Here is a 26,077-nt window from a genome sequence, read left to right on the forward strand (position 1 = left end):
AAAAGAACTACATCATAAAAATCATGACAGAATCCCTTTAATTACTCTTAATTAATCATTGCTGTATCAAAAATCATAAATGTGTTGCTGAAATCCTTGTCTAATTTGTACCCTAACCTTTAGTTTGTAAACTCTTTTGAGTAGGACCCTCTAATCCTATTGTATCTGTAACCCTTGTTTGTTATTCACCATTTGTTCCCTGTTCATTAGAACCTAATGTAAAGCCTGTGTAACTTGTTGGAGCTATATTTATAATGATGTAGATGATGTAGATTTAGCATTTTCTGTAAGACTGGGTGAAAAGGTCCTTGATAGTTTTTGGTTGTCTAGAGACAAAGTTACCCTAATATGGGGTCAGTACATGCATTGTAATGTTAGTTTTAATCTGATATATGTTTAATCTGATGGAATTGTGTGAGTCAATACACAGGACAGGGCCTCAGAATTATCTATGTTTATGGGAGAAACGGAATGATTAGAATCATTATTCACTCTATCTGCTGAAAAGATAATTTTATAGACATAATTCTTTTAAAACCTGTTTTGAGATTTCCATGTGATATCCAGTTACTTTCCTAAATAAATTCACTTTTTAACTACATTAGTGTCTGAATGCCCAGTCTGTGTCAGAATAGAAAGTGTCTGTAATCTCCTATAAGGTAAGATCTTGGGCATGAGCACCTAAACCCTTGTTAACTAACCCCTGCTATTATTATCTCTGATAATCAACTGGATGCTCCTTTGAATGGGTTTGAAATTGGCACATACATTGACTTGAAGGGGGAGTTCACCATAAATGAATTTCAAATCTGCTGTCGATATTTATTTTAAGACCAAAATATCTCCAGTACAAGTCCTAGTCATTGAAATCATGTTCAACAAGGGGAACATTCCTGGGACACTCATGGTAAACATGTGGCTGATGATGTAAAGATGAACCTTTATTATATTCAATAGTTTCATCCCAGGGTACAAATGAAGGCTCCAGACTCTCATTATCCCATGCTAATTAAGAGCCATTGATAAACATGTGACTATGCTAATGAAGGTCGTTAGAGAACAGGAACTCATCAGCCCCCCCTTTACATATTGTGGGGAAACCTTTTTACCAAAACAAAGGCACGGCCCATAGTTCTTTGTTGTAGTTGAAGCAGATCCAGGCTTGGGGGGGATCCAAAATGGGATAAAAAGGTGTGAGAATGAGAGGTGAGTTAGTTTGGGGAAGAGACGTGTGGGTACAGGAGCTCTGCAGGCTAATGAGGAGACTCTGCCCAAGGACAGGTAACTACACGTATAGGATCCCTTATCCGGAAACCCGATATCCAGAAAGCTCTGAATTACGGAATAGACTCCATTTTATCAAAATAACCCATAAGTGATTTCCTTTTTCTGTGTAATAATAAAACAGTCGCTTGCACTTGATCCCAACTAAGATATAATTAATCCTTATTGGAGGCAAAACCAGCCTATTGGCTTTATTTAATGTTTATATGATTTTCTAGTAGACTTAAGGTATGAAGATCCAAATTATGGAAACATCCGTTATCCGGAAAACCCCAGGTCCCAAGCATTCTGGGTAACAGGTCCCATACCTGTATATCAGTGTTTCCACTGATCCCCCCTGAATTCTGTGAATCCACTGGAGTCAGCTTGTGCTACTGAGCCCATTTGTTTCCTCTCATACTGATCACTTATTGCTTTTTTATTCTCCTTATGTCTTTGTGCTTATGGCTCATTTATTCATGTTGGGGGGATTTATTGCCGATTGGGGTGCCTTTGTTTAATACTGTAATTTAATGACCTAATGATCTTTATGTTTTCCTGTCGTTATATTTCAGTCTTATTTCATTATATATTATCAACTGTAAGGAAAATGCTTTTTATGAAACATAATACTGAGTGATAAGAACTCGCCTCAAATCCCAACCTAACTGGCATCAGACCTCTTCACATATAATTTATAGAAACACTGGGGTAATATATAGTGAATAAAGTACCCCCTCTTGTAAAATATAAGGATATTATAAGTTACCGAGGAGTTTCATGACCATATAAAAACACGAGGCCGAAGGTCGAGTGTTTTTATACAGGTCAAGAAACTCAGAGGTAACTTCTAATATCCTCATATTTTACAACTGGGGGTACTTTATTTATTATAATACACAAGTTTCAGTGGGTCATCTGACAGAAATGACATCAGAACTCACCGTTTATAAGGATATAATTTACAGGTAATTCATGGCTTTTTGTGTATTATATAGTGAATAAAGTACCCCCTCTTGTAAAATATAAGGATATTATAAGTTACCGAGGAGTTTCATGACCATATAAAAGTACGAGGCTGAAGGCTGAGTGTTTTTATACAGGTCATGGAACTCCGAGGTAACTTCTAATATCCTCATATTTTACAACTGGGGGTACTTTATTATAATACACAAATTTCAGTGAGTCATGTGACCGAAATGACATCAGAACTCACCGTTTATAACTGATGACATCAGAACTCACCGTTTATAAGGATATAATTTACAGGATATTCATGGCTTTTGTGTATTATATAGGACTATTGTTTCTTTTTCCCTGTTTGCTCTGATTTCTCCTGTCGAAGACCCTTTTGGGGTGAAATGTTTATTTAGTATTTGAAATATATATTTTTTTCAATCTTCCTTTAAAGCCATAGGACAGGGCAGGATTACTTGTTTTCTAGATAAAGGAATGAGAAATAAACATTTTATTAATTATACTTTTCTATTCACAAACAGTGTATACATAATTTAGAGTTTGAAATTGCTTTTTTTCTTTTCTTTATTTACTTAAAACCATAAGCGGTACAGAAGGCCAGAAGCCAATGATTGTGATTCTTTGGATAAAGACAAGAGACCATTAGACTGTGCAACTTCTCCAACACCAGCAAATCCTCACATTGGAAAGAAACATCTCATCTCATCTCATTACAATGAGCATTCCCAACTCCAAGAAGAAACTTCCCTCCGGGAAACAATATGAATGCCCAGAATGTGGAAAAACTTTCAAGTATAAACACAGTCTTACTATTCACCAGAGAGGTCACACTGAGGAGAAACCTTTCATGTGCACACAATGTGGGAAATGTTTCAGACAAAAGAAAGCCTTTAGGCGCCACCAATTCATTCACACAGGAGAGAAACCTTATGTATGTACAGAATGTGAGAAAAGATTCTTGGAGAAAAGCCAACTTATTCTTCACCAGAGAGGTCACACTGGGGAGAAACCATTCACGTGCACAGAGTGTGGGGAAAGTTTCAGACACAAACAAGTCCTTATGCGCCACCAATTTATTCACACAGGGGAGAAACCTTATGAATGTACACAATGTGGGGAAGGATTCTTGTTGAAAAGCAAACTTATACATCACCAGAGAGGTCACACTGGGGAGAAACCATTCATGTGCACCGAGTGTGGAAAAGGGTTCAGGCAAAAGAAAGTCCTTATAGAACACCAATTTATTCACACTGGGGAGAAACCTTTAATGTGCACAGATTGTGGCAAACATTTTAGGCAAAAACATGTCCTTAGGCTCCATAAATTAAGTCACACAGGGGAGAAACCGTATACATGTACAGAATGTGGGAAACAATTCTCTGATAGGAGGGATTTTCTCTGCCACCACAATATTCACACAGGAGTAAAACCATTTGTGTGCACTGAGTGTGGTAAAAGCTTCTTTGGGAAAAGATACCTTCAGAAGCACCAGAGGATTCACACAGGAGAGAAACCCTTCACTTGTACAGATTGTGGCAAAAGCTTCTCTCAAAAATGTAGCCTTAAGTCCCACTGTAAGACTCACACAGGAGAGAAACCATTTCATTGTGCAGAATGTGGGAGAAGTTTCTCTTCTAAGCGAAACCTTACCAAACACCAGGGAATTCACGTATGAGAACAATTTTTAAATGTACAGAATTTGAGAAACCTTTTACTACAAAGTCCAACCTTCAACACCATCATCTACATGGAAAAAACCTTTCACTTTCACAGAATGGAGTTTCCCCGATATTAGGTTTCAGCTCTACCAGAACAGTCACATAAGGGAAGAGATACAGTCACTTACGGTATTTCTCCTCCAGACTCTCCCATGCCAGCAAACATTAAATGTAAATTACACAAATTGTATGACCTTGTGAATTGTACAAAACATGTCACATCAAATGTAAAATTCATAACTAATGGGAGCCGCGTCTGTAAGTAAAAAAATCCAATAAACCTCACATTTACTTAACCTGGTTGGAGTATCTCCTCCTCTCATACCCATTCTGACTTGTTCATTCACTGGCACCGAAAAATATTTTAAGTCCCTATTATTACATTCTATAAATTGTTTTTTTTACACTATTTAATATTGCTAATTTGATTTATATGCTCCCTGATATGTTCTTTATTATAGTACATCCCACGTATTGTTTATTGCACTTTCTACAAGTAATCAAATAGACTGCTTCTATGCTGTTAACAATTAACAAATTGTTTAATATTATATGTTTTATTGGTAACTGTAGATTTAAGTTCCTGATAAACTTGGGAGAAATTTGTACGTAATACATTGACTGCTCCCACATCAATAGAAACCGTTAAATTTCCAAAAAATGGGACTGATTAGGTGTCTTACTTGTACAGGTATAGGATCCCTTATCCGGAAACCCGATATCCAGAAAGCTCTGAATTACGGAATGGCTGTCTCCCATAGACTCCATTTTATCCAAATAATCCAAATTTTTTAAAATGATTTCCTTTTTCTGTGTAATAATAAAACAGTCGCTTGTACTTGATCCCAACTAAGATATAATTAATCCTTATTGGAAGCAAAACCAGCCTATTGGGTTTATTTCATGTTTAAATGAATTTCTAGTAGACTTAAGGTTTGAAGATCCACATTACGGAAAGATCCGTTATCCGGAAAACCCCAGGTCCCAAGCATTCTGGAAAACAGGTCCCATACCTGTATATAGACTCGGTGACAATAAATCTCTAAGGTGTGTGCTCATCTGGCTACACTTCTCACCCTTCGGTTCAATGTTCCAAAAAAATCTTCATCTGTTTATAGAATAGGGATAATTTTTTTTACAACTTTGAACTATTTTCTTATATTGTTTTTAAAGAAATTTAAAGAACAATAATAGAGACACTATAGATTGTGGCAAGGACCAAGTTTATACATGGGCCCAAAGGAGAAGAGAAGTGAGAAACACTTATGGTAACAAATATACTCAGAGGTCAATTTAAATGACTGTACGGTGCATACACAGGACTTTCTGTACAACGTGAAAGTGAAAGTTACTGTTGTGTAATGCCTGCATGACTCTGCTAATAAAGCACTGTTATACTCTACTCATCCTCAGCTAACCAAAACATAACAGGGTGAACCTTTCCTGTTTTGCTAAAAATATGCAAAACATTGAAAAATGCATTGAAGTCTGTGGACAACAAATTTTTTCAGCCAGTCTATGGGCCTCATTTTTGTGACTAAACCTGGCAAAAAATTGCGGTCATCACTAGTAACCATAAATCCCGTTCTCTCTTTGTAGTGCAAACTAAAATAGAGGTTTGTGAGAACAATAAGGTGAGGAAAAGGCTAATGTCCCTAATGACCAATCCACCTCAGGGTTATGGGCCTTAAGCCGAGTCAGTCCAATCATTATGGAAAATATAATGAAAAATAAAGTAAAGGCCACAATGTCAAAATGAATCAATTAATGGTGAGAATTATTTATGGAAGTGTAAAGGTATAGTCTCAAAATAAACAGCTCCAGAACTGAGGGGGGAGCCATCCAGATACACAGTCTCCTGTACGTGATCTCCTAAGGGAGCGGAATGCAGGTGCTTTGTTGTTTCACTCAACATCTGAGGAGGCTGCAGTCAAACCTCCATCCTGGCCATATATCATGTTCCAATCTCCCCCCTTGTGTCTTATTTCTCTGTCCTCCTACATAGCAACCCCAGTGCTGCTGTTGGCTGGAGCTGGAGCCCAGAGCCCCGTAGCTGGAGGGAGGTGCGCTCATGTAGGTCTGGGCGCCAGGCTGCAGGCTGTTCTGTAGGGCACTCGTGGCATAACGGTGCAGCATGGGCTGGGGACGAGGGGGCGCCAGGTGTGGCGTGGGGTTGTGGTGCAGATGGTGATGCGGGTGATTGTTAATAAAGGCTTTGCGATTTTAAAGTTTAATTTGTCTTACTGTTTAAAAAAATGTTGATGTTACTGGTCCTTTAAGATGATTTAGGGGTCCGTTTACTAAAGTGCGCTAAAAATATTCGCACAATATATAGACAGAATTGTCGCCAAATATGTTATCGCCAGTTTACTAACCTGCGGTAAATATAAATTTGCGAATTTTCTTGCGCAAGAATAATTGTTCGCCAGTTATCGCATTCGCTGAAAATAACTCTACGTACATATTAATGCATGGTTTACTAAACAGCGAAATGTGCTAAAGACAAAATTAACGCCAGAATATTCGCAAACTTTTACCGCCACCTATGTAGTGGCGTAAAAGTATTTTTTTCGCCAGAAAATTCTCAAGGGGCAGGAAATATCCCATAATACTTATTTTTTTTACCCATCATTCTTTGCTGACAGGAGAGAGATCTGTAGCTATTGCTGACAGGGTGTTTTGGTTTCTGCTTCTATCTGGTGCAACAGCAGCAGTTTCAGCTCAGAGTCGTATTATTGGCAGCGGCATCACAGTCCAAGGATTCGTCAGCCTCTACACTTTTTTGGTTTCATTGTGATTGGCGACATTAAACTGTGCATTTCTATGAAGCAAAGAGATTGACTGGTATCATTTCTTGTTCCTATGATTCTATTGGCAGAAGGGTTTATATGATGCAGACATGTTTGATTGGTGTTACTCTGGTGATGTTGTTGGATGGTATAATCATCAGTCAATAAAATTTATGAGTTTTGAAGGTGCATTTCTGGCCATAAATGTCACAGTAAAAATTGCCATAATAACCGCCGTAGTTACCGCAAGTGATCGCAATGACTTCTGAGCGTATCGCTGCTTAGTAAACTTAGTCGCTGCGAATATTCTGGCGTAAAAATATTCTCAGCGATAACATGCGGAAACTTAAAGTCAGATTTACCGCACTTTAGTAAACGGACCCCTAAATCTTTAGATATCATATGGCAGTTATAGCAAATGTACTGTGTATACAGTATATCGGGAGCAATTAAACAATAGCACTGAACAATACACAGCAGTTATAGGGATCTGGTTACCTAAAAAAACATCGATATTCGTCACACAGCAAGTGAACACCATTACAACTGTTTCAATTTGCCAATTGTTTTCACAACAGTAAGTGGTGGGGTTATGGGGGTTATGGGTTTATTACACATAATTGGTCGTTGGTGTCTAAAATCAACACCTTGGGGTTCCAAAAAATCGCAAATGGGCTTTTTTCACTTTTGCTCCATTCCCTGCCCCGCACTTTGCACTGTGAGTTCTGGTGTTTGCATGACAGAATTACCGCGCCCAATGGTGGAACTACCGGGTCGCATGGGGTGTGAATGAGGGCCTGCTGGCGGTTTGTGGGCTTTGCGAATTCACCGTGATGTCACTTCCTGTGTGTGGGGGGGCTCGGCTTCATGGCCTGCACTGGACCTCACAGTGGGTAGTTCCATTAGAGTTGCCACCTGGCAGGTAAAAACTATGGTTGATTCCGATGTTATTAATAGAAAAAAAAATAAATGGTAGTTTTTTTACAGAAAATTTGGCAACCCTAGTTACTGCCTGTGCCTTTCCTATAAATACAGTGGGGCAGATTTACTAATGCAAGGTTACATTCTGGGCCCCCGAACGCTGGCGACTTTTCCCTAGCGATACTTTCATAGCGAAGATTCACTAGTGTTTTTTTTCTGCCTAATGAAAATTCGCTAGTAATCTTACACTTTGGTCAATTTGAATAGGGGAGGCGCATAAAAATCGTATATAAGTCTTTATTAGAGATTTTGTAAATGCTGGAAGTGGCCACTTATTATTACACATGTCCAAGGAAGCAAAATAAAGACATAAAGCTCCAGTAGACATGAGCCCACACTTAAATATATGTGGCGGGCCCCTCAAATGGTTAAAAAAAATGTTCACACAAAAATATAATCGTTCAGAGTTTTGAAGGCAAAACGCATTAAAAATAGAAAAGTCGCCTGCGTTTTTATACTTCTTATGACTTTCCGGTGTGCAGGATATGATGTCACTGAGGGAGATGACGCTTCGTTTCAGCACTTCGCCTGGTCTGAGGTGACACTGAAGGACACTCTGGCAGGGCCGGAACTAGGGGTAGGCAGAGTAGGCACGTGCCTAGGGCGCAAAGCTGCGGGGGCGCCAGGCACGTACCTGCTCTGTCGCCTACCCCGTGTCCGGACCCGTCTCTCGCAGGGCTGGTGAGTGTAATCTTCCGGAAATTGCGCACGCCCTTTTCGCGCATGCGCGCTGGAGTGCCGTTTTGTGCATGCGCAGTTTCACGTGCACTGAGCCGGCGCCCCGCCAGGTTGCCTAGGGCGCCTGGCAGGGTTGGCCCGGCTCTGCACCCTGGTGAAAGTAAAATCCGCAATTTAGTGAATTTGTGGAGTAATGAGCATTTGCCGGAGTGAAAAGTTGCCTGCGAAAGAGTGCGGCGGTCTCTTTCACTAACCAATTGGCATCTGCTCCTGTTAGTGAATTGGCGATGTCCCTGCGGATGGGATTTCTGGTAAAAAAGTCACTTTAGTGAATCTGCCCCAGTGTGAGAGAAACAAGATGGTTCCCTTTCATTATGGAAATTCAGCTTCAGAGTTGAGCCCAGGGCAGGGGCAAGAGAACGGCAACAGTCCTCTAGACTCCTCTGTCTGAAAGTGACTGAGAGACGTGTGGAGGGAAGCTGCATATTTCCCACAATGCTCTAGGAGAGGCAGCACATGAGGAGAATAACAGAGAGTGTAATATAATGAATGTGGGCGTGGTGAGTGATGTCACTGGCTGGGGGAGGGGGAAGCAGGAAGTGTGTGAAGCTGTGAGAGCTGAGGAGTTTGTGTGTGTGGAAAACTCTGGCAAATCGCAGGACTGTTTATACTGAGGTATGGACTGAGTGCACTAAGTGCCGCTAAAACTTACTTCTTATGCTTTAAGGGGAGGAATGAGGGGGGTCTGTATGAACTGAGCACTGACTGAGTCTCACTGGGAGGAGGAGACACATCTCTAACCTGAGCCTTAGAAATCAATACAAATAAGTCAACTGGACTCGTTTCACCAACTGACTCTTATTATTCTCAATTGAGACAACGGCGAGTCCAGTTCATTTGACTTATTTCGACTGATATTCCATTAACCGGATGAATGAGAATCTTCACAAACTCATAATGTAATGGTAAAGTTTGATTTTTTTTTAAATTCAAAAACCAATTACAGTATTGTCGTTTCTCTGTGTTGTACATACTAATACTCGATACTTTGGATGTTTTTCTTACCGTTTCTTTTAAACAATTGCCAGAAGAATAAAGCGCTAAACTACACGTGAGAGTTATAGAGGCAAATTCACTAAGCGCCTAACGATAGCGTTAATTCGCCAGCGTTGGGCATTTTCGTTACTCCGCCGATTCACTAACGGACGCTGGCGTAACTTCGCTAGTGTTAATTCGCACCCTTATGCCTAGAATTTGAGCAACGGACGTAACTACGCAAATTCACTAACGCGCGCAGTGTACTGAACGCTACCTTTTACGCCAGACTTCCTTCGCCACCTCAGACCAGGCGAAGCGCAATAGAGTAGATAGGGATTGCTTCAAAAAAAGTTACAATTTTTTCTAAGTCCCAAAAAACGCTGGCGTTTTTTTCTTTATTATGGGTGATAGGCTTAAAAAGATCGGAAATTTTTTGGGGCTCCCCTCCTTCCCCCCTACATTTCCTGACTCATGGCAACTTAACTATACAGTGGGCACATGTGTAGGGCAAAATAAACATTTTATTTGCTGTTTTGAAGGTTTCCCAGGCTTGTGTAGTGATGCTACATAATCCTCCATTGTAACTTCAATTTGGCGCCGTATGCAAATTAAGCATCGCTACGTAACTTCGCTTTGCTTGGCGAATTAACGCTAGCGCAACTTCGCAACCTTATGCTTCCCCTGAGCGCAACTTCGGATTTTAGTGAATTTGCAGAGCGCTGGCAAAAATACGCCTGGCGAATCTTAGTAAATGTCCCCCATAGTCGGATGGTGTCACATCAACAGAACTCATCCCAGATGAAGCCACATGAGTCTAAAATAATGGGATTGGCATAAAAATCTGACGTGTAAACTACAGGGACGTTTCACTATTTGGAACGACTCGTCTTTCATCGGGGAACACTGCGTCTGCACCCGACAAGATCAAATCTGATGATGTTGAACTATACCCACCGTGTGACTTTATCTCATCTGACCTCTGGGGTTGAGATTTTGTAGGATCCTAAAAGATCTTGTGCATGATGATATTTGGTGGGTCAGGAAAAATCTAATCACAATCTCCTGTGTAGTTTAGATCTTAAGGTGGCCATAGATGCAAAGGTCTGCTCGTTAAGGCCACATCGCAAAACGAGCGGATCTTTCCTCGATATGCCATTAACAAACATGCCTATATCGGGGGTAATCTGATCCGATTACAATGTGCCGTGGGCTCCGACGGGATCGGTCGGGTCAAAATCAAACCTGACCGATCGACCAAACGACCAATCTCCGCCGGACGAAAGATGTCGGCACACGCCACACACGATCCGAAAATCGTACGAATCCTGGATTCGTATGATAGGATCTGTGTGTCTATGGCCACCTTAAGACTGCACCTTTATTATGTGACAGTTTCATCCCAGGGTGCAAATGAAGGGTGCCTCCAGGCTCTCATTATCCCTTGCTAATTTAGGGCAGAGACACTCTCAGATTTGGGAAGTCTGCCAGCGATAAATCTCCTCTTCCTCTATTCTCCCAGAATTGCCTCCTGCAGGCTAGAATGTAAATCGCTTGCAGGATGGCATTGCTTAATTTTCCTAAATCATTTCTGAAGTTTCCTTGTGGGGCAACTTTGGACGACTTCAGAAAACGGAGCGCACTGATTGCCGTCCCGCCAGAAATTTAGATTCTAGTCAGTGGGAGGCAGTTTGGGGAGATAAGTCGCCCAAACAGGAGATTTGTTGCTGGGCGACTAATCTCCCTAAATCTGAGTGTGTGTCTCTGCCTTTAAGGGGTTGTTCACCTTTGTATAATATTCAGAAACATAATAGTTCATGTAAAAGAAAAACACATTTTTTGCCTTATAATTGTTTAACCAAATATGTGATGGTTTTACAAAGGATGAGGTATGATGAGCCAGGGTTCCTGTGCGTGAGAACCTCAGAGGAGCCTCTTCTCCTTTTTCTTTGCCATCAGAGATCACAGGACCCCATATGATAAAAATACCCATTGGTGTCCAGGGTCCCCACTACAAGTTAAACAAAAAAAACATTGGTGGTCAGGGGCCCCATAGAAAAATATTTCTAAAAATGGTGGCCACCCCCCCCCCCTTACAAGTTTGTTGTCAGGGGCGCCATAGAACTAGTTTTTAAAACTTTGGTGACCTGGGCCCACCGCGTATAAGTTAAAAAAATAATTAGTGGTACAGAGCCCCAAAGAATATTTTTAAAAACATTGGTGGCCAGTGGCCTATAGATTATTAAAATAATACATTTATGGCCGGGGTTTTAATTTGGTGGAACTCACCTTAGGTTCTTCTTCCTTGTTCTCGGCAATGACAGCTTCTTCTGTTTCATTCAGGTTTTTTTGCAGCTTTGGGTCATTACAGTCCTCTAAGTTTGCTCATACTCTGTACAGAGAGATCCCATAAAACTATGGCAGCATAGGTATTCCCTGTACTAAGCACAATTCAGCAGGAACAGCCCCTAAGTTTGCTCATAGTCTGTACAGAGAGATCCCATAAAACTATGGCAGCATAGGTATTCCCTGTACTAAGCACAATTCAGCAGGAACAGCCCCTAAGTTTGCTCATAGTCTGTACAGAGAGATCCCATAAAACTATGGCAGCATATTTATTCCCTGTACTAAGCACAATTCAGCAGGAACAGTCCCTAAGTTTGCTCATAGTCTGTACAGAGAGATCCCATAAAACTATGGCAGCATATTTATTCCCTGTACTAAGCACAATTCAGCAGGAACAGTCCCTAAGTTTGCTCATAGTCTGTACAGAGAGATCCCATAAAAGTATGGCAGCATAGGTATTCCCTGTACTAAGCACAATTCAGCAGGAACAGTCCCTAAGTTTGCTCATAGTCTGTAAAGAGAGATCCCATAAAAGTATGGCAGCATATGTATTCCCCTGTACTAAGCATAATTCAGCAGGAACAGTCCCTAAGTTTGCTCACATTCTGTAAAGAGAGATCCCAAAAACTATGGCAGCATAGGTATTCCCCTGTACTAAGCACAATTCAGCAGGAACAGCCCCTAAGTTTGCTCATAGTCTGTACAGAGAGATCCCATAAAACTATGGCAGCATAGGTATTCCCTGTACTAAGCACAATTCAGCAGGAACAGCCCGCTCAGTCTGAAAAAATGCATTGCTTTTCCTTGATTTTATATCCCGTTTTCCCTAATTTTACGCCAACATTTATTTATTATTATTGTTATGTTGTTCCCATGGGTTCCCAAGGTCTAAGATATTTGCCATGGTTCTGTGTGTAAATATTTCATTCCGATTAGTCTGTGCCTAAAGTCAGGCGCCAATCACCTATTGGCAGAGAGACCTTGCACGTGTCCCCCATACTGTAACATTAAAGGGGTGGCTCACCTTCAGGTTAACTTTGAGTATGTTATAGAATGGTAAATTCTAACCTTTTCAATTGGTCTTCATTTTTTTCTTTTAATATTTATTTCTCTCCTTCTGAGTCTTTCCAGCTTTCAAATTCACTGACCCCATCTAAACAATTTTTCTTTTTATTCTGGCTCTCTGCAATTCATATTCCAATATTTCATTCAAATCAATTCATAGTTGCTAGGGTAATTTGGTCACTAGCAACCAGACTCCTCAAATTGCAAACTGGAGAACTGCTGAATAAAAAACGCAAACCGCAATAAAAAACATTAAAAAAACATCTCTGTGCACCATATTAAAGTTAATGTAAAGGTGAACAACCCCTTTAATGTTGCAATGATTAACCCTTGTCATAAACACAGTAAAAAATGTATTTCAGACTCCTGAGTACAGTTATGGGACCTGTTATCCAGAATGCTCAGGACCTGGGGGTTTCCAGATAATGGATATTTCTGTAATTTGGATCTTCATACCTTACATCTACTGGAAAATCATATAAACATGAAATAAAGCCAATAGGCTGGTTTTGCTTCCAATAAGGATTAATTATATCTTAGTTGGGATCAAGTACAAGTTACTGTTTTGTAAACAGTAACAGTAACAGTTGAAAGATGTGCAGGATACTAAAATATAAAGGAATTGTTATCCAAAAAGCAAAAGTTGAGGATGTAGTTGAGGCTACAGATTAAAGGTGGCCATACACGGGCCGATAAAAGCTGGAGACAGACCAAGTCTGCAACTTATTGGCCTGTGTATGGGGCCCCCCGACGGGCTTCACCGATCGAGATCTGGCCGAAAGTCGGCCAGATCTCGGTCGGATGGGACAAAAAATCCCGTCGGTTCGCAACCGCATCTATTCGTTGATTCTGTCCCGCGATCCGACCGCCCATTGGTATTCGTTAGGATCCGATCGTTGGGCCCTAGGGCCCACAATCAGATCAGCCCGATATTGCCCACCTCAAGGTGGGCATATCGGGGAGAGATCCGCTCATTTGACAACATCGCCAAACGAGCGGATCTCTCAGTGTATGGGCACCTTTAGACAATTACAGATTGGAGGTTATAACTGACTATTACAAGATATTACCAATCACAGGGAATCCTTTCAGAATCCAACCACAAAATATAAAACAATGATTGACAATACAATATCTTGAAGGGATCGTTGCACCTGAGCGAATAAAGACAAACTTGGGACTCAATTGTACAGTTTACAGGACATAAATTGTCTGATCAGAAAAGGGTTCTAGACTACAATATATGGAGATACATATTTGTGGCATATTTTACAGATGACTAATCTCCTGGGATGCCTAAAGGTATTACAGATTAATAGAAATGAATTCCATGTTCCTGGATATAAAAGATCTATGTCTGAGGTGCCCAGAAGGTAGATCATTATCAACCAGGAGACCTTGAGCTGGTGATCAGTAGATCTCAAGACACTGTCAACAAACAGCTTCTCTATCACCCTCTTGTTTACTCTCATGCTTTTCGTTCAGATAATTAATTATGTTAGGGTCACATACGAAACAGTTGTTTGTTAAATATAACAAGATACAATTTCTCATAAATCAATATTTAAGTCAGATTTTCCATGGAACATAATGCTAACAATGATTTTATGGATGTAGATCCTAATGGGACAACATCCCTCAAAGTAGACCTCACATTGTTGAAGTATGGGCACTTCTGATCTATAGTAGCAGGGTTTTGTGCTGATGCCACATAACAGAAAATATAGACAGTACCACTCAAAAAATTATAAATAAATCAAAAAAATACAAGAATATTTGTTTGAAATTACTTGCAGAGGAATTACTCACAGTTCACCCCAGTCCCGAGGTGCAAGTCCAAAACACTAAATCCAAAAGAGATGTGAGGACCTCCAGTAATAAAGAAACAATGTATAAAAAATGAGAACATAGGACATAAAAACCTAACGCGTTTCGTGCCTGTTGGGGCACTTACTCATAGGCTAAAGGGCACACCCCTGTACACATGTTATAAAGGGGCTGTGACCAATCACAGAACAACAAACACACGTTATCACTTTGTTACAATTTGTAAGATACCACCTAGTGGTCAAAAGACCATTTGTTACATACATGCAAAAAAAACAATACAAATATAAATAAAACTTCTGATCTGACTATGTCCATCTATTCCTTCAGGTGAAGGCATTAAATATAATAATGAAGACTTTGTGCAGGAACCGCTTTGTATGAAGTCCAGTTGGTTGTTGACCTGCTTCTTTTTGCTGTATCTTAATGCAGAGTAGGAATGGTCAAACAATGTCAGGTCTCCAATGGTCCAAGATAATGTTACAACATTGAGGAATTCTACAGTGTGACCCTGTATATAGGGAATTGTGCAGCCGCCCTTGTTCCCCTGCAAACATGGTAAAAGCATTAGCTTAAAATATGTTATTTATATATAATACACAAAAGCCATGAATATCTTGTAAATAATATCCTTATAAATGGTGAGTTCTGATGTCATCAGTTATAAACGGTGAGTTCTGATGTCATTTCTGTCACATGACTCACTGAAACGTGTGTATTATAATAAATAAAGTACCCCCAGTCAGTGGCATAACTATATGTTACTGGGCCCCACAGCAAATTAATTTTAGGGCCCCCCAACATATCCAGAGGTTGTCCTGTTTTATCAATATTTATTGAAATTGTATATGAACTAGAGCCTCATGGGGCCCCTATACCTCCTGGGCCCCCTGCAGCCGCAGGGTCTGCTTCCTCTATAGTTACGCCCCTGCCCCCAGTTGTAAAATATGAGGATATTAGAAGTTACCTCGGAGTTCCATGACCTGTATAAAAACACTCGGCCTTCGGCCTCGTACTTTTATATGGTCATGAACCTCCTCGGTGACTTATAATATCCTTATATTTTACAAGAGGGGGTATTTTATTCACTATATATACAATTTGAGGGTTACCTTTGTTTAGCCAACTTGTGTAAGGGATGGAGGATTATCTACAGGATCTTACACAGTTTCATCCGAGAGTGCAAATTTGATAAACATGTGACTATGCTAATGAAGGTCGTTAGAGAACAGGAACTCATCAGCCCCCCTTTACATATTGTGGGGGAACCTTTTTACCAAAACAAAGGCACCGCCCATAGTTCTTTGTTGTAGTTGAAGCAGATCCAGGCTTGGGGGGATCCAAAATGGGATAAAAAGGTGTGAGAATGAGAGGTGAGTTAGTTTGGGGAAGAGACGTGTGGGTACAGGAGCTCTGCAGGCTAATGAGGAGACTCTGCCCAAGGACAGGTAACTACACGTATAGGATCCCTTATCTGGAAACCCGATATCCAGAAAGCTCCGAATTACGCATAGACTCCATTTTATCCAAATAATCCAAATTTTTAAAAATGATTTCCTTTTTCTGTGTAATAATAAAACAGTCGCTTGTACTTGATCCCAACTAAGATATAATTAATCCTTATTGGAGGCAAAACCAGCCTATTGGCTTTATTTCATGTTTATATGATTTTCTAGTAGACTTGGTATGAAGATCCAAATTATGGAAACATCCGTTATCCGGAAAACCCCAGGTCCCGAGCATTCTGGATAACAGATCCCCCCTGAATTCTGTGAATCCACTGGAGTCAGCTTGTGCTACTGAGCCCATTTGTTTCCTCTCATACTGATCACTTATTGCTTTTATGTTGGGGGGATTTATTGGGGTTCCTTTGTTTAATATCGTATTGCACTAACTTGTGCTTCCGTTTCCTGGGATCTGTTGTCAATATGTCATTGTGGGTCTGCCATTTTGATATTTACGTGGTTACCTCTGATTTACAGATCTCAGCCATAAGGCAGTACAGGACTGTTGTTTTCCCAGACACTTTATACCCTATTAACTAAACAAAAATGCAGTTCATTTTAATATTGATTATATTATGATTGACCCATTTCTTCTTTCCATTACATCTTAGGGATTGTCTGATTCTTTGGATAAAGACAAGAGAGACCATTAGACTGTGCAGCTTCTCCAACACCAGCAAATCCACATCTTTAGTGCAATGAGCATTCCCAACTCCCACAACAAACTTCCCTCCGTAGCACAACAATATGAATGCCCAGAATGTGGGAAAATATTCTCTAAAAAATTCTGCTTTGAACGTCACCAGAGATCTCACACAGGGGAGAAACCATACGCATGTACAGAATGTGGGAAACACTTCTCTCTAAAGAGTCATCTAGTCCGGCACCAGAACATTCACACAGGAATAAAACAGTTTGTGTGTGTGGAATGTGGAAAGACCTTCTGCCAGAACAGCCAGTTGCAGGAACACTTCAAGACTCACACAGGGGAGAAATCATTTGCTTGCACGGAATGTGGGAAATGGTTCATTTCAAAGGGCCAACTTACCAAGCATCACCGAATTCACACTGGGGAGAAACCTTACGCGTGCACAGAATGTGACAAAAGTTTCTATTTCATTAGTGAGCTTAACAAGCATTACCGAATTCACACAGGAGAGAAACCTTATGCCTGTACAGAGTGTGGAAAAAGTTTCCGTTTAAGTACTGAACTTAAGGTGCATCACATAATCCACACAGGAAAGAAACCTTTCTTCATGTGCACTGAATGCGGAAAGCACTTCACTCGGAAGGCAAACCTTAAAAAACACCTACAAATTCACGTACAGGAAAAAACATCTGCTACAGATTCTGACCAACAACATCATGTAATCTACGCAGGAGAGAAACCCTTCACTTGTACAGAATGCGGCAAACGGTTCTCTCAAAAAAGCAACCTCAAGTCCCACTGTAACACTCACACGGGGGAGAAACCATTTCATTGTGCAGAATGTGGGAGAAGGTACTCGTCAAAGAGATACCTTGTCAAACACCAGGTAGTTCATGAGTGAGAGCAACGTATACATCTACAGGATTTGGGAGACCTTATACTACTACTAAATCCAACCTTCAACACCATCATCTACATGGAAAAACCTTTCTCAGAATGGAGTTTCCCAATAGTAGGTTTCATCTCCTCCCCAGAACAGTCATATAATACAGTCACTTATTTCTCCTCCAGACTCTCCCATGCCAACACTATTGGGTGGTACCTGCACTCCAACAAGCCTTCACACTGAGTTCTTCTCACAGATACAGTGTGTGACACTATGGGATTATTTTTATGGATTATTTTTATGTAAAATATATTGCTCAATAAAATTCATGCAATACTTCAGTTACGTGCGTGCATTGTGTCCATTTATAGGGATGTTTCTCTCCACCAGTGAAAAAGCACTAGAAAATATGTTTCATGCAGTTCAGTCAGGCAATGACACAACGGGGGGAATTCACAAAAGTGTCGGAAACCAAAAAATGTCGTAGAAAAAGACGTAGCAACAGCCGACAAATTCACGGAGCATTTCTCCACCAATTTTCCGACATGTACGACACTTTTGAATTAGTGTCGTTAAAAGTGGGCGTGGTTTTTTTCAGCGCCACTTTTCCCGTCATTTTTATGAATTACTCGTAAACTCGTTTTTTTTTACCGACAATTTTTCAGACACTTTAGGCTCTCCAAAATGAAAATGTCGGTCAAATTGTCTTTTGAAAAGTCTTGGTAAATGTCGTTTGTACGATGAAAAGTTTTAGAAATTTTAGAAAATTGTCGGACTTACGAGACATTTAGAGATGGTAACATCTGCCTTTGTGAATTTGCCGTTCGTAAGAAAATCACGAAGTTTCCGATCTTTTTTTCAAAAACTTGGTGACTTTCGGCGCATGCACAGAAGATCCTTACCGGTAAATGCCTCGTACTGCGCATGCGCCAAAAAGTGCCAGTCAGAGCAGGAGGAAGAGCGCTAGGGAGAAGACGCCTGTGAACTCCGCAGCAGAGGACCTAGAAAGAGGGGTAAGTAACAAGTTATGGGCATTTCCCAGAGGGGCAGGTAGGCTGGGTGGAGGAGGGAGGGTTTTTTCCCTGTACAGGTTGACTTCTCCTTTAAGCAGCCGTGTCAATCTCCACAGATCTGATTCTCTCTGGCTGCTGCAGCAGGGATCCCTTTATAAGCTGTCTGGGAAACCCTGTATATTTGGCTTCAAAGTCAGGCACTCCCCCTCTCCCAAGGATGCACTGGGGCACCCAGCCAATTGGGAGGCTCTCCAGCCGGTAACTGGTCGGGATGATGTCACAGACAGAAAAACGGGGGAAGAATTTGTCTGATCCCCTACAGTAGTCTTACATTAAACTTGGCAATTGTTACACAAAAACGACATTACCCAACATGCATTGGGAGACACAGGCTTGGCACAAAGTACAAACCAGCCAAAAGCCCAAAAAGTAGGCCAAATCCCTACCTTGGTTATTTTGTACTTTCATAACCAGCCTGGGCTTTAAATTCGTAGCCCAATTTGGCTGGAAAACCTCCAACCTGGCAACTCTGCTGACTTCACCCCAGTTCTGACTTTACCTTCCTCACACACAGGGGCAAATTCACTAAGCGCCGAAGCGCCTAACGCTAGCGTCAATTCGCTAGCGTTGGGCATTTTTGTTACTTCGCAAATTCACTAACGGACGCTGGCGCAACTTCGCTAGTGTAACTTCGTACCCTTACATCTGGCGAATTTTCGCTATGGACGTAACTACTCAAATTCACTAACGCGCGCATTGTTCTGAACGCTACCTTTTACGCTAGACTTCCTTCGCCACCTCAGACCAGGCGAAGCGCAATAGAGTAGATAGGGATTGCTTCAAAAAAAGTTAAAATTTTTTCTAAGTCCCAAAAAACGCTGGAGTTTTTTCTATATTATGGGTGATAGGCTGAAAAAGATCGAAACATTTTTTTGGGGCTCCCCTCCTTCCCCCCTACATTTCCTGACTCATGGCAACTTACCTAGACAATGGGCACATGTGTAGGGCAAAATAAACATTTTATTTGCTGTTTTGAAGGTTTCCCAGGCTTGTGTAGTGCTGCTACGTATACTTCCAGCGTAACTTCAATTTGGCGCCGTATGCAAATTAACCATCACTAGTGTAACTTCGCTTTGCTTGGCGAATTAACGCTAGCGCAACTTCGCAACCTTACGCTTCCCCTGAGCGCAACTTCGGATTTTAGTGAATTTGTGGAGCACTGGCGAAAATAAACCTGGCGAAGGGCGGCGAAGCGGACGCCAGCGCAACTACGATTCTTAGTGAATGTCCCACACAGACTTTCCATGAACTCCTCCTCCTCCCTGTCAATCACACACTTGTCCACTGCAGCTCCAGGCTCCTCCCCTTCCTCCTCTTACCAGCCCCTCCCCTTGTGACACTGAAATGTCTCTCCTCAAACGCTTCCCTCCCAACTCACACACACAGTGATAAACTATTCCTTCCACCTCCTGAAAGCAACAGACCTTTCTCTTGTCTCTACTACTTTTCCTATGGTTTCCCCTCCCCCACACTAAACTGCAGAGTCTATGCAAATGTGCCACTCCCACTGATCCCTCCAGCTCACTGACACAGTAAAGGAATCACAAGCAGACTGGCAGGAGAATGAGCCAATAGGAGTTGTGCAAATAACTGCACATGCTCACTTCATGTTAGAGCCTCTGCCAGGAGAACCTGTGATGTCATATCAGGAAGTGCAGCAGTGAGTGTTTCTGGGGGTCGGCAACTCCATGATGAAATGAAGGCTCAGGACAGGGATTCATTCTGAGGTAAATATCTCCTCAGCTGCACATTTTTTGTTAACCATGTCTATGACAAAGATGTTTTTTATCTAATTGACCCCGTTTTGGAGCTGCTGTCCCCATAGACTCCCCCTGTCAGGAAAATAGTGCCCCGTGAATCCCCGGGATTGTCAGGCAATTAGTCGGCCACCTAAGCAGGTCCTTCTGCATCGAGGACCTCAGTGTGCAAATTGGCCAATTAGGGAGCCTGAAGCAGCAGCACTTTCAATTAGCAGTAAAAGCTGAAGCCCCCCCTGATTGAAGTACATTGAAGTAGTTTATGTCCAAGGAGTTTTTTTCCTCATCACTGACTCCTGTGTCTCCAGCATAAGCCCATCCCCCTCCTGCACAGAACAGGCAGTTAGAGGAAAGGAATCAGCTGACAGCAGCGAGGAACACTCGTTTCTTATTCACCTGCTGTTTCCCCCGTAAGTTTCTGTAACTAATAATATTTACTTAGTCAAATGTGCATCACATTGGGAATCTGGGGGTATTATACATGGAATTTCCACTTTATTATTTTACTATGTAATTCTGGGGTATTATACATGAAACTGACACTTTCCTATGAATTCCAGGGTTTTATTCATGAAACTGTCGCTTCATCATCCTGATATAATTCTGAGGGTATAAAACATGAACCTGCCATTTTGTCACCCTGTTATGAGTTCTGGGGGAATTATACACAGAATTGTCACTATATTCATTAATATATTCATTAATATATTCACAGAGGGTGTATCGTAAAATGGGGAGTAGTTAATTATCTCAACATCAGCTGCTCCCAATCTCCTCTACAATCAAATTCAATTTACACTCATCTCTGATCTCCAAATACTCTCCAAATACTCTCCTTCATGAAACCTTCTCTCTGCTTCTGATCTTCCCTCACTTCTCCTCTCATCACTTCTGCCCATTCTCACCTACAAGACTTCTCTCAGGCTTCTGCTTTTCTCTGGAACTCTCTGCCTCCAGCTGTTGGACTTTCTCCTTCTTTCCAAACTTTCAAGCGCTGCTTAAAGGGGAAGGAAACCTAGTCGGTGCAAACCCCCCACCAGTTTGTTGCCCTCCTCCCCCCAGGCCTACCCGTCCCGCTGGGCAAATGCCCCTAACTTGTTACTTACCCTTCTGCGCAGGTCCAGTCCAGGGAGTTCACCGACGCCATCTTCTTCCACGCGATCTTCTTCCTGCTTTGAACGGCGTTTTGGCGCCTGCGCAGTAGATCCGTACCGGTGAAATGATCCTACTACGCATGCATCCGTTCACAGCAGGAAGAAGATCGCGTGGAAGAAGATGATTTTATATTCATAACTTACTTTCCTAAATAAATTCACTTTTTAACTGCATCAACTTCTATGTGAATCTGTGTCAGCCACGGTTGAAGAATAGAAAGTGTCTGTAATCTCCTATAAGGTAAGATCTTGGGCATGAGCACCCAAACCCTTGTTAACTAACCCCTGCTATTATTATCTCTGATAATCAACTGGATGCTCCTTTGAATGGGTTTGAAATTGGCACATACATTGACTTCAAGGGGGAGTTCACCATAAATGAATTTCTAATCTGCTGTCGATATTTATTTTAAGACCAAAATATCTCCAGTACAAGTCCTAGTCATTGAAATCATGTTCAACAAGGGGAACATTCCTGGGACACGTATATATGTATGTAGGTATATTTTTATTTGTATAGCGCTCCTTGAGGGCAAAGCCCTGTACAACAAAACCATAAATTAGTAGTAACAAACAAGGGATCATGTTAAACATGTGGCTGATGAAGTAAAGATGAACCTTTATTATATTCAATAGTTTCACCCCACGGTACAAATTAAGGCTCCAGACTGTCATTATCCCATGCTAATTAAGATCCTATGATAAACATGTGACTATGCTAATGAAGGTCGTTAGAGAACAGGAACTCATCAGTCTTCCTTTACATATTGTGGGGAAACCTTTTTACCAAAACAAAGGCACGGCCCATAGTTCTTTGTTGTCAGTAGTTGAAGCAGATCCAGGCTTGGGGGGATCCAAAATGGGATAAAAAGGTGTGAGAATGAGAGGTGAGTTAGTTTGGGGAAGAGACGTGTGGGTACAGGAGCTCTGCAGGCTAATGAGGAGACTCTGCCCAACGACAGGTAACTAGATCAGTGTCATTGTGACTTTGTCTTTATTATATTTGAGATTCCTGTAATAAGTGGATTATTTCAGTATATAGTATTATCTGTAAGAATTCTGCATATCATACATTAGTTAGTGTCAACCCCTCTATAGAACTTACAATAAGAATATTATTGTTTCACTTACAGTAAATATTTAATGATGTCGACTTTCTTTTGTATAAGAAACACATGAAATCTGACTGGGGGCTGAGAACTATTTCTTGTTAAGTCTTTGTGCCAGTTACACCACCATACCTTGTATCTTGACTGTTAGACTAAGCAAATCCTAAAAGACAACATGGCTACTGTATTGTATATATAATGTCACAATTCAGAGTTTGAGCTTCTGATGATCCAGTTATGATCCAGATCTTCTCATCTATTGTCAGTGGCACTATATACACTTAGTGTGCTCTGGGCTGCTAAATACATACACTCGTATGTATATAAAACTACACGTATACACTCGTATGTATATAAAACTACACACATACACTCGTATGTATATAAAACTACACATATACACTCGTATGTATATAAAACTACACACATACACTCGTATGTATATAAAACTACACACATACACTCGTATGTATATAAAACTACACACATACACTCGTATGTATATAAAACTACACACATACACTCGTATGTATATAAAACTACACATATACACTCGTATGTATATAAAACTACACGTAGATCTTGGTTTTACTGCTGTTCTGGTAATTATGGTTCTGCAGAAATCATCCAAGTCTCTCTTAAAGGCATTAAGGGAATGAGGCATCACAACAGCAGTGCATTTCCCAACCTCACTGTGATGAACCCCCTACTCTACTTCAACTGAAAATTCTTTTTCTCTGGTCTCTGGTCAATTGATATTTTCTATGGGAAAAAAATCCCCACTATCTGTCTATAACACCCTCTTATCTCCTTATAAAAAGTAATCATGTCTCCTCACAAGCCCCTTTTCTCCAGATAAACAACCCCAACCTTGACATTATTTCTTCATAGTTCCCTTTAAAGGGTGGTTCACCTTTAAGTTAAGTTTAGTTTTAGTATGATATAGAATGGCCAATTCTAAGCTTTTCATTTGGTCATTATTTATTTTGTTTTATACTTTTTGAATAATTTACCATTATTGCAACAAGAATACATTTGTTGCCGTACAGAGCATCTGTTTTTTTTGTGTTTTTTTTTAGATGGGTGACCCTCCCCCCATTTGAAAGCTGGAAAGAGTCAGAAGCAAATAATTCCAAACTATTAACACAAAATGAAGACCAATTGAAAAGTTGTCCGTTCTATAACATACTTAGTTAACTTTAAGGTGAACAACCCATTTTAGATCATTTGGCTTAAGACCTGATAGGGTTGTTGTCTTATAATTATTAGTAGGGGTTTGGGTGCTATATATACCTCCGCCCCCAGAATCTTAAAAAAATTGTGGCTAAATGTAACATTTCAATAAATGAATAAAATATAGGGTAGGTTATACTTTTTGTTGGGTAATGAAGTAGGTTATAAAATACAAGCTTTTGGGGGCCTGCATGGTGGTGGCACATGGGAAGATTAGTCACCAATTGATAAATCTTTGCTACTGTGGGCAACTAAACTCCCCAAAACGCCTTCCCACCGACAAGAATGTGAATCACTGGTGGGATGGAATGCACGTCGATAATTTCCCAAAATTGCCAGGTTTCCTTTTGGAAAACATAGCGAGGTGCATTCCATCCAACTGATGATTCACATTCTTGCCGGTGGGAAGGCATTTTGGAGAGATTATTCTCTGACAGTAGTGATGGTTTATAGCTGAGCGACTAATCACCCCATGTTCCACCACCCTTTAGTGCTTCAGGCAAGTTATTGGAAGAATTTTATAAACAATATAAAGTATCGACTACTTCTGTAAATTAAATGTTTTTTCTTAAATACATTCTTACAGTTTTTTATATATTTGCTTGAAAGTCAAGAGGCGGAGAAGCCCCAGAAGCCAATGATTATCTGATTCTTTGGATAAAGACCATTAGACTGTGCAACTTCTCCAACACCAGGAAAGAAACATCTGTATCAGACTCAGAAAAAGCTTTAGTACAATGAGCCTTCCCAACTCCCATGAGGATCTTCCCTCAGTGACACAACATTATGAAGGCTCAGAATATGGGAAAACAAAAAACGAACTTAACACGGACAAGACATTTCACACTGGGGAGAAACCTTTTACCTGCGCAGAATGTGGGAAAAGTTTCAGGCTCAAGGAAAGCCTTAAAAAACACCAAAAAACTCACACGGGGGAGAAACCTTATAAATGTACGGAATGTGGGAAACATTTCGCTTTGAAGGATCATCTAGTCCGACACCAGAAGGTTCATACGGGTGTAAAACCATTTGAATGTACAGAATGTGGAAAGAGCTTCTCCCAGAAAAGCCAGCTTCAGACGCACCATAAAATTCACACAGGAGAGAAACCATTTCCTTGTGAAGAATGTGGAAAATGTTTCAGTTTAAAGAGTCACCTTAACAGACATTATACGAGTCACACAGGGGAGAAACCTTTGACTTGTACAGAATGTGGCAAACGTTTCTCTACAAAGGACAGACTTTCTTCTCACTTAATTGTCCACACAGGAGAAAAGCAATTCACATGTACCAAGTGTGGGAAAAAATTCACTCATAAGCATAGACTTGAGAGACACGCGAAACTTCACACAGAAGAAAAAACTTTGACATGTACAGAATGTGGGAAACGCTTTCACAGTAAGGGAAGTCTACACGGCCACCACACGACTAACACAGGGGAGAAACCTTTCATATGCACAGATTGTGGCAAATGTTTCTCTACAAAGGCCAGCCTTCTACAGCATCAAGTAATATGCAGAGGGGAGAAACCTTTCACTTGCACAGAATGTCACAGATCTAATTCTGCAAAGGAGATAAAGTGATTATTTTTAGATATTTTTAGAGCAAGAGAACAAATTCACACTTTCTTCCAGCAGATCCACACAGGAGGGAGACCTTTCCCTTGGTTAAGCGGATTCTGCCTATGACTAAGTGCTGGGTAAGCATGAAACGCGTTAGGCGTTAGAGGGGATACTATCCATGTCTTTTAACTACTGATGTGAATAAAATATATTTTTTTACCTAATAGCATGCCTTGGAGAAATTATTGAGTTTGTGGTTTTACCTCAGTTTGGTCACTAGAGGTCTCCGGCATGCTCACCAGTAATACTTACTGATTCTGCTCCCAATTTGATTCTAATAGTAAATCATGGAAGGTGGTTGTAGACATACAGGAGAAGAGATGCAATAACCTATTTCTCCTTTAGACTCTCCTGGTCTTCTGCCATTATTATGTATTGGTAGATGCACCTTCCAACTCAACTATATCTA

At 40.8% G+C, this 26,077-nt stretch overlaps 2 protein-coding genes across 11 annotated transcripts; both read left to right on the forward strand.

Annotated features, from left to right (window-relative positions):
* On the forward strand, positions 1 to 25,832 carry LOC108695538 (gastrula zinc finger protein XlCGF64.1). Of its 10 annotated transcripts, none has more exons than XM_041568212.1 (3): positions 1 to 1,281; positions 2,827 to 2,935; positions 24,751 to 25,832. In XM_041568212.1, the coding sequence occupies exon 3, from the start codon at positions 24,784 to 24,786 to the stop codon at positions 25,627 to 25,629; it is 846 nt and encodes a 281-aa protein (XP_041424146.1). In that variant the 5' UTR covers positions 1 to 1,281; positions 2,827 to 2,935; positions 24,751 to 24,783; the 3' UTR covers positions 25,630 to 25,832. The 10 variants fall into 10 exon arrangements, with proteins under 10 accessions (XP_041424146.1, XP_018079609.2, XP_041424147.1 ...); XM_018224152.2 differs by lacking the exons at positions 1 to 1,281; positions 2,827 to 2,935 and adding exons at positions 20,365 to 20,520; positions 20,859 to 20,960 and having other exon boundaries at positions 24,633 to 25,832; XM_041568214.1 differs by lacking the exons at positions 1 to 1,281; positions 2,827 to 2,935 and adding exons at positions 20,365 to 20,520; positions 20,859 to 20,960 and having other exon boundaries at positions 24,656 to 25,832.
* Positions 8,952 to 18,061, forward strand: LOC108695562 (gastrula zinc finger protein XlCGF7.1-like). Its single transcript, XM_018224146.2, has 2 exons — positions 8,952 to 9,082; positions 16,797 to 18,061. The coding sequence occupies exon 2, from the start codon at positions 16,884 to 16,886 to the stop codon at positions 17,733 to 17,735; it is 852 nt and encodes a 283-aa protein (XP_018079635.1). The 5' UTR covers positions 8,952 to 9,082; positions 16,797 to 16,883; the 3' UTR covers positions 17,736 to 18,061.
* Positions 25,833 to 26,077: the final 245 nt, after the last annotated feature.

The sequence above is a fragment of the Xenopus laevis genome, chromosome 6S (assembly GCF_017654675.1).
Source record: "Xenopus laevis strain J_2021 chromosome 6S, Xenopus_laevis_v10.1, whole genome shotgun sequence".
NCBI lineage: Eukaryota > Metazoa > Chordata > Amphibia > Anura > Pipidae > Xenopus > Xenopus laevis.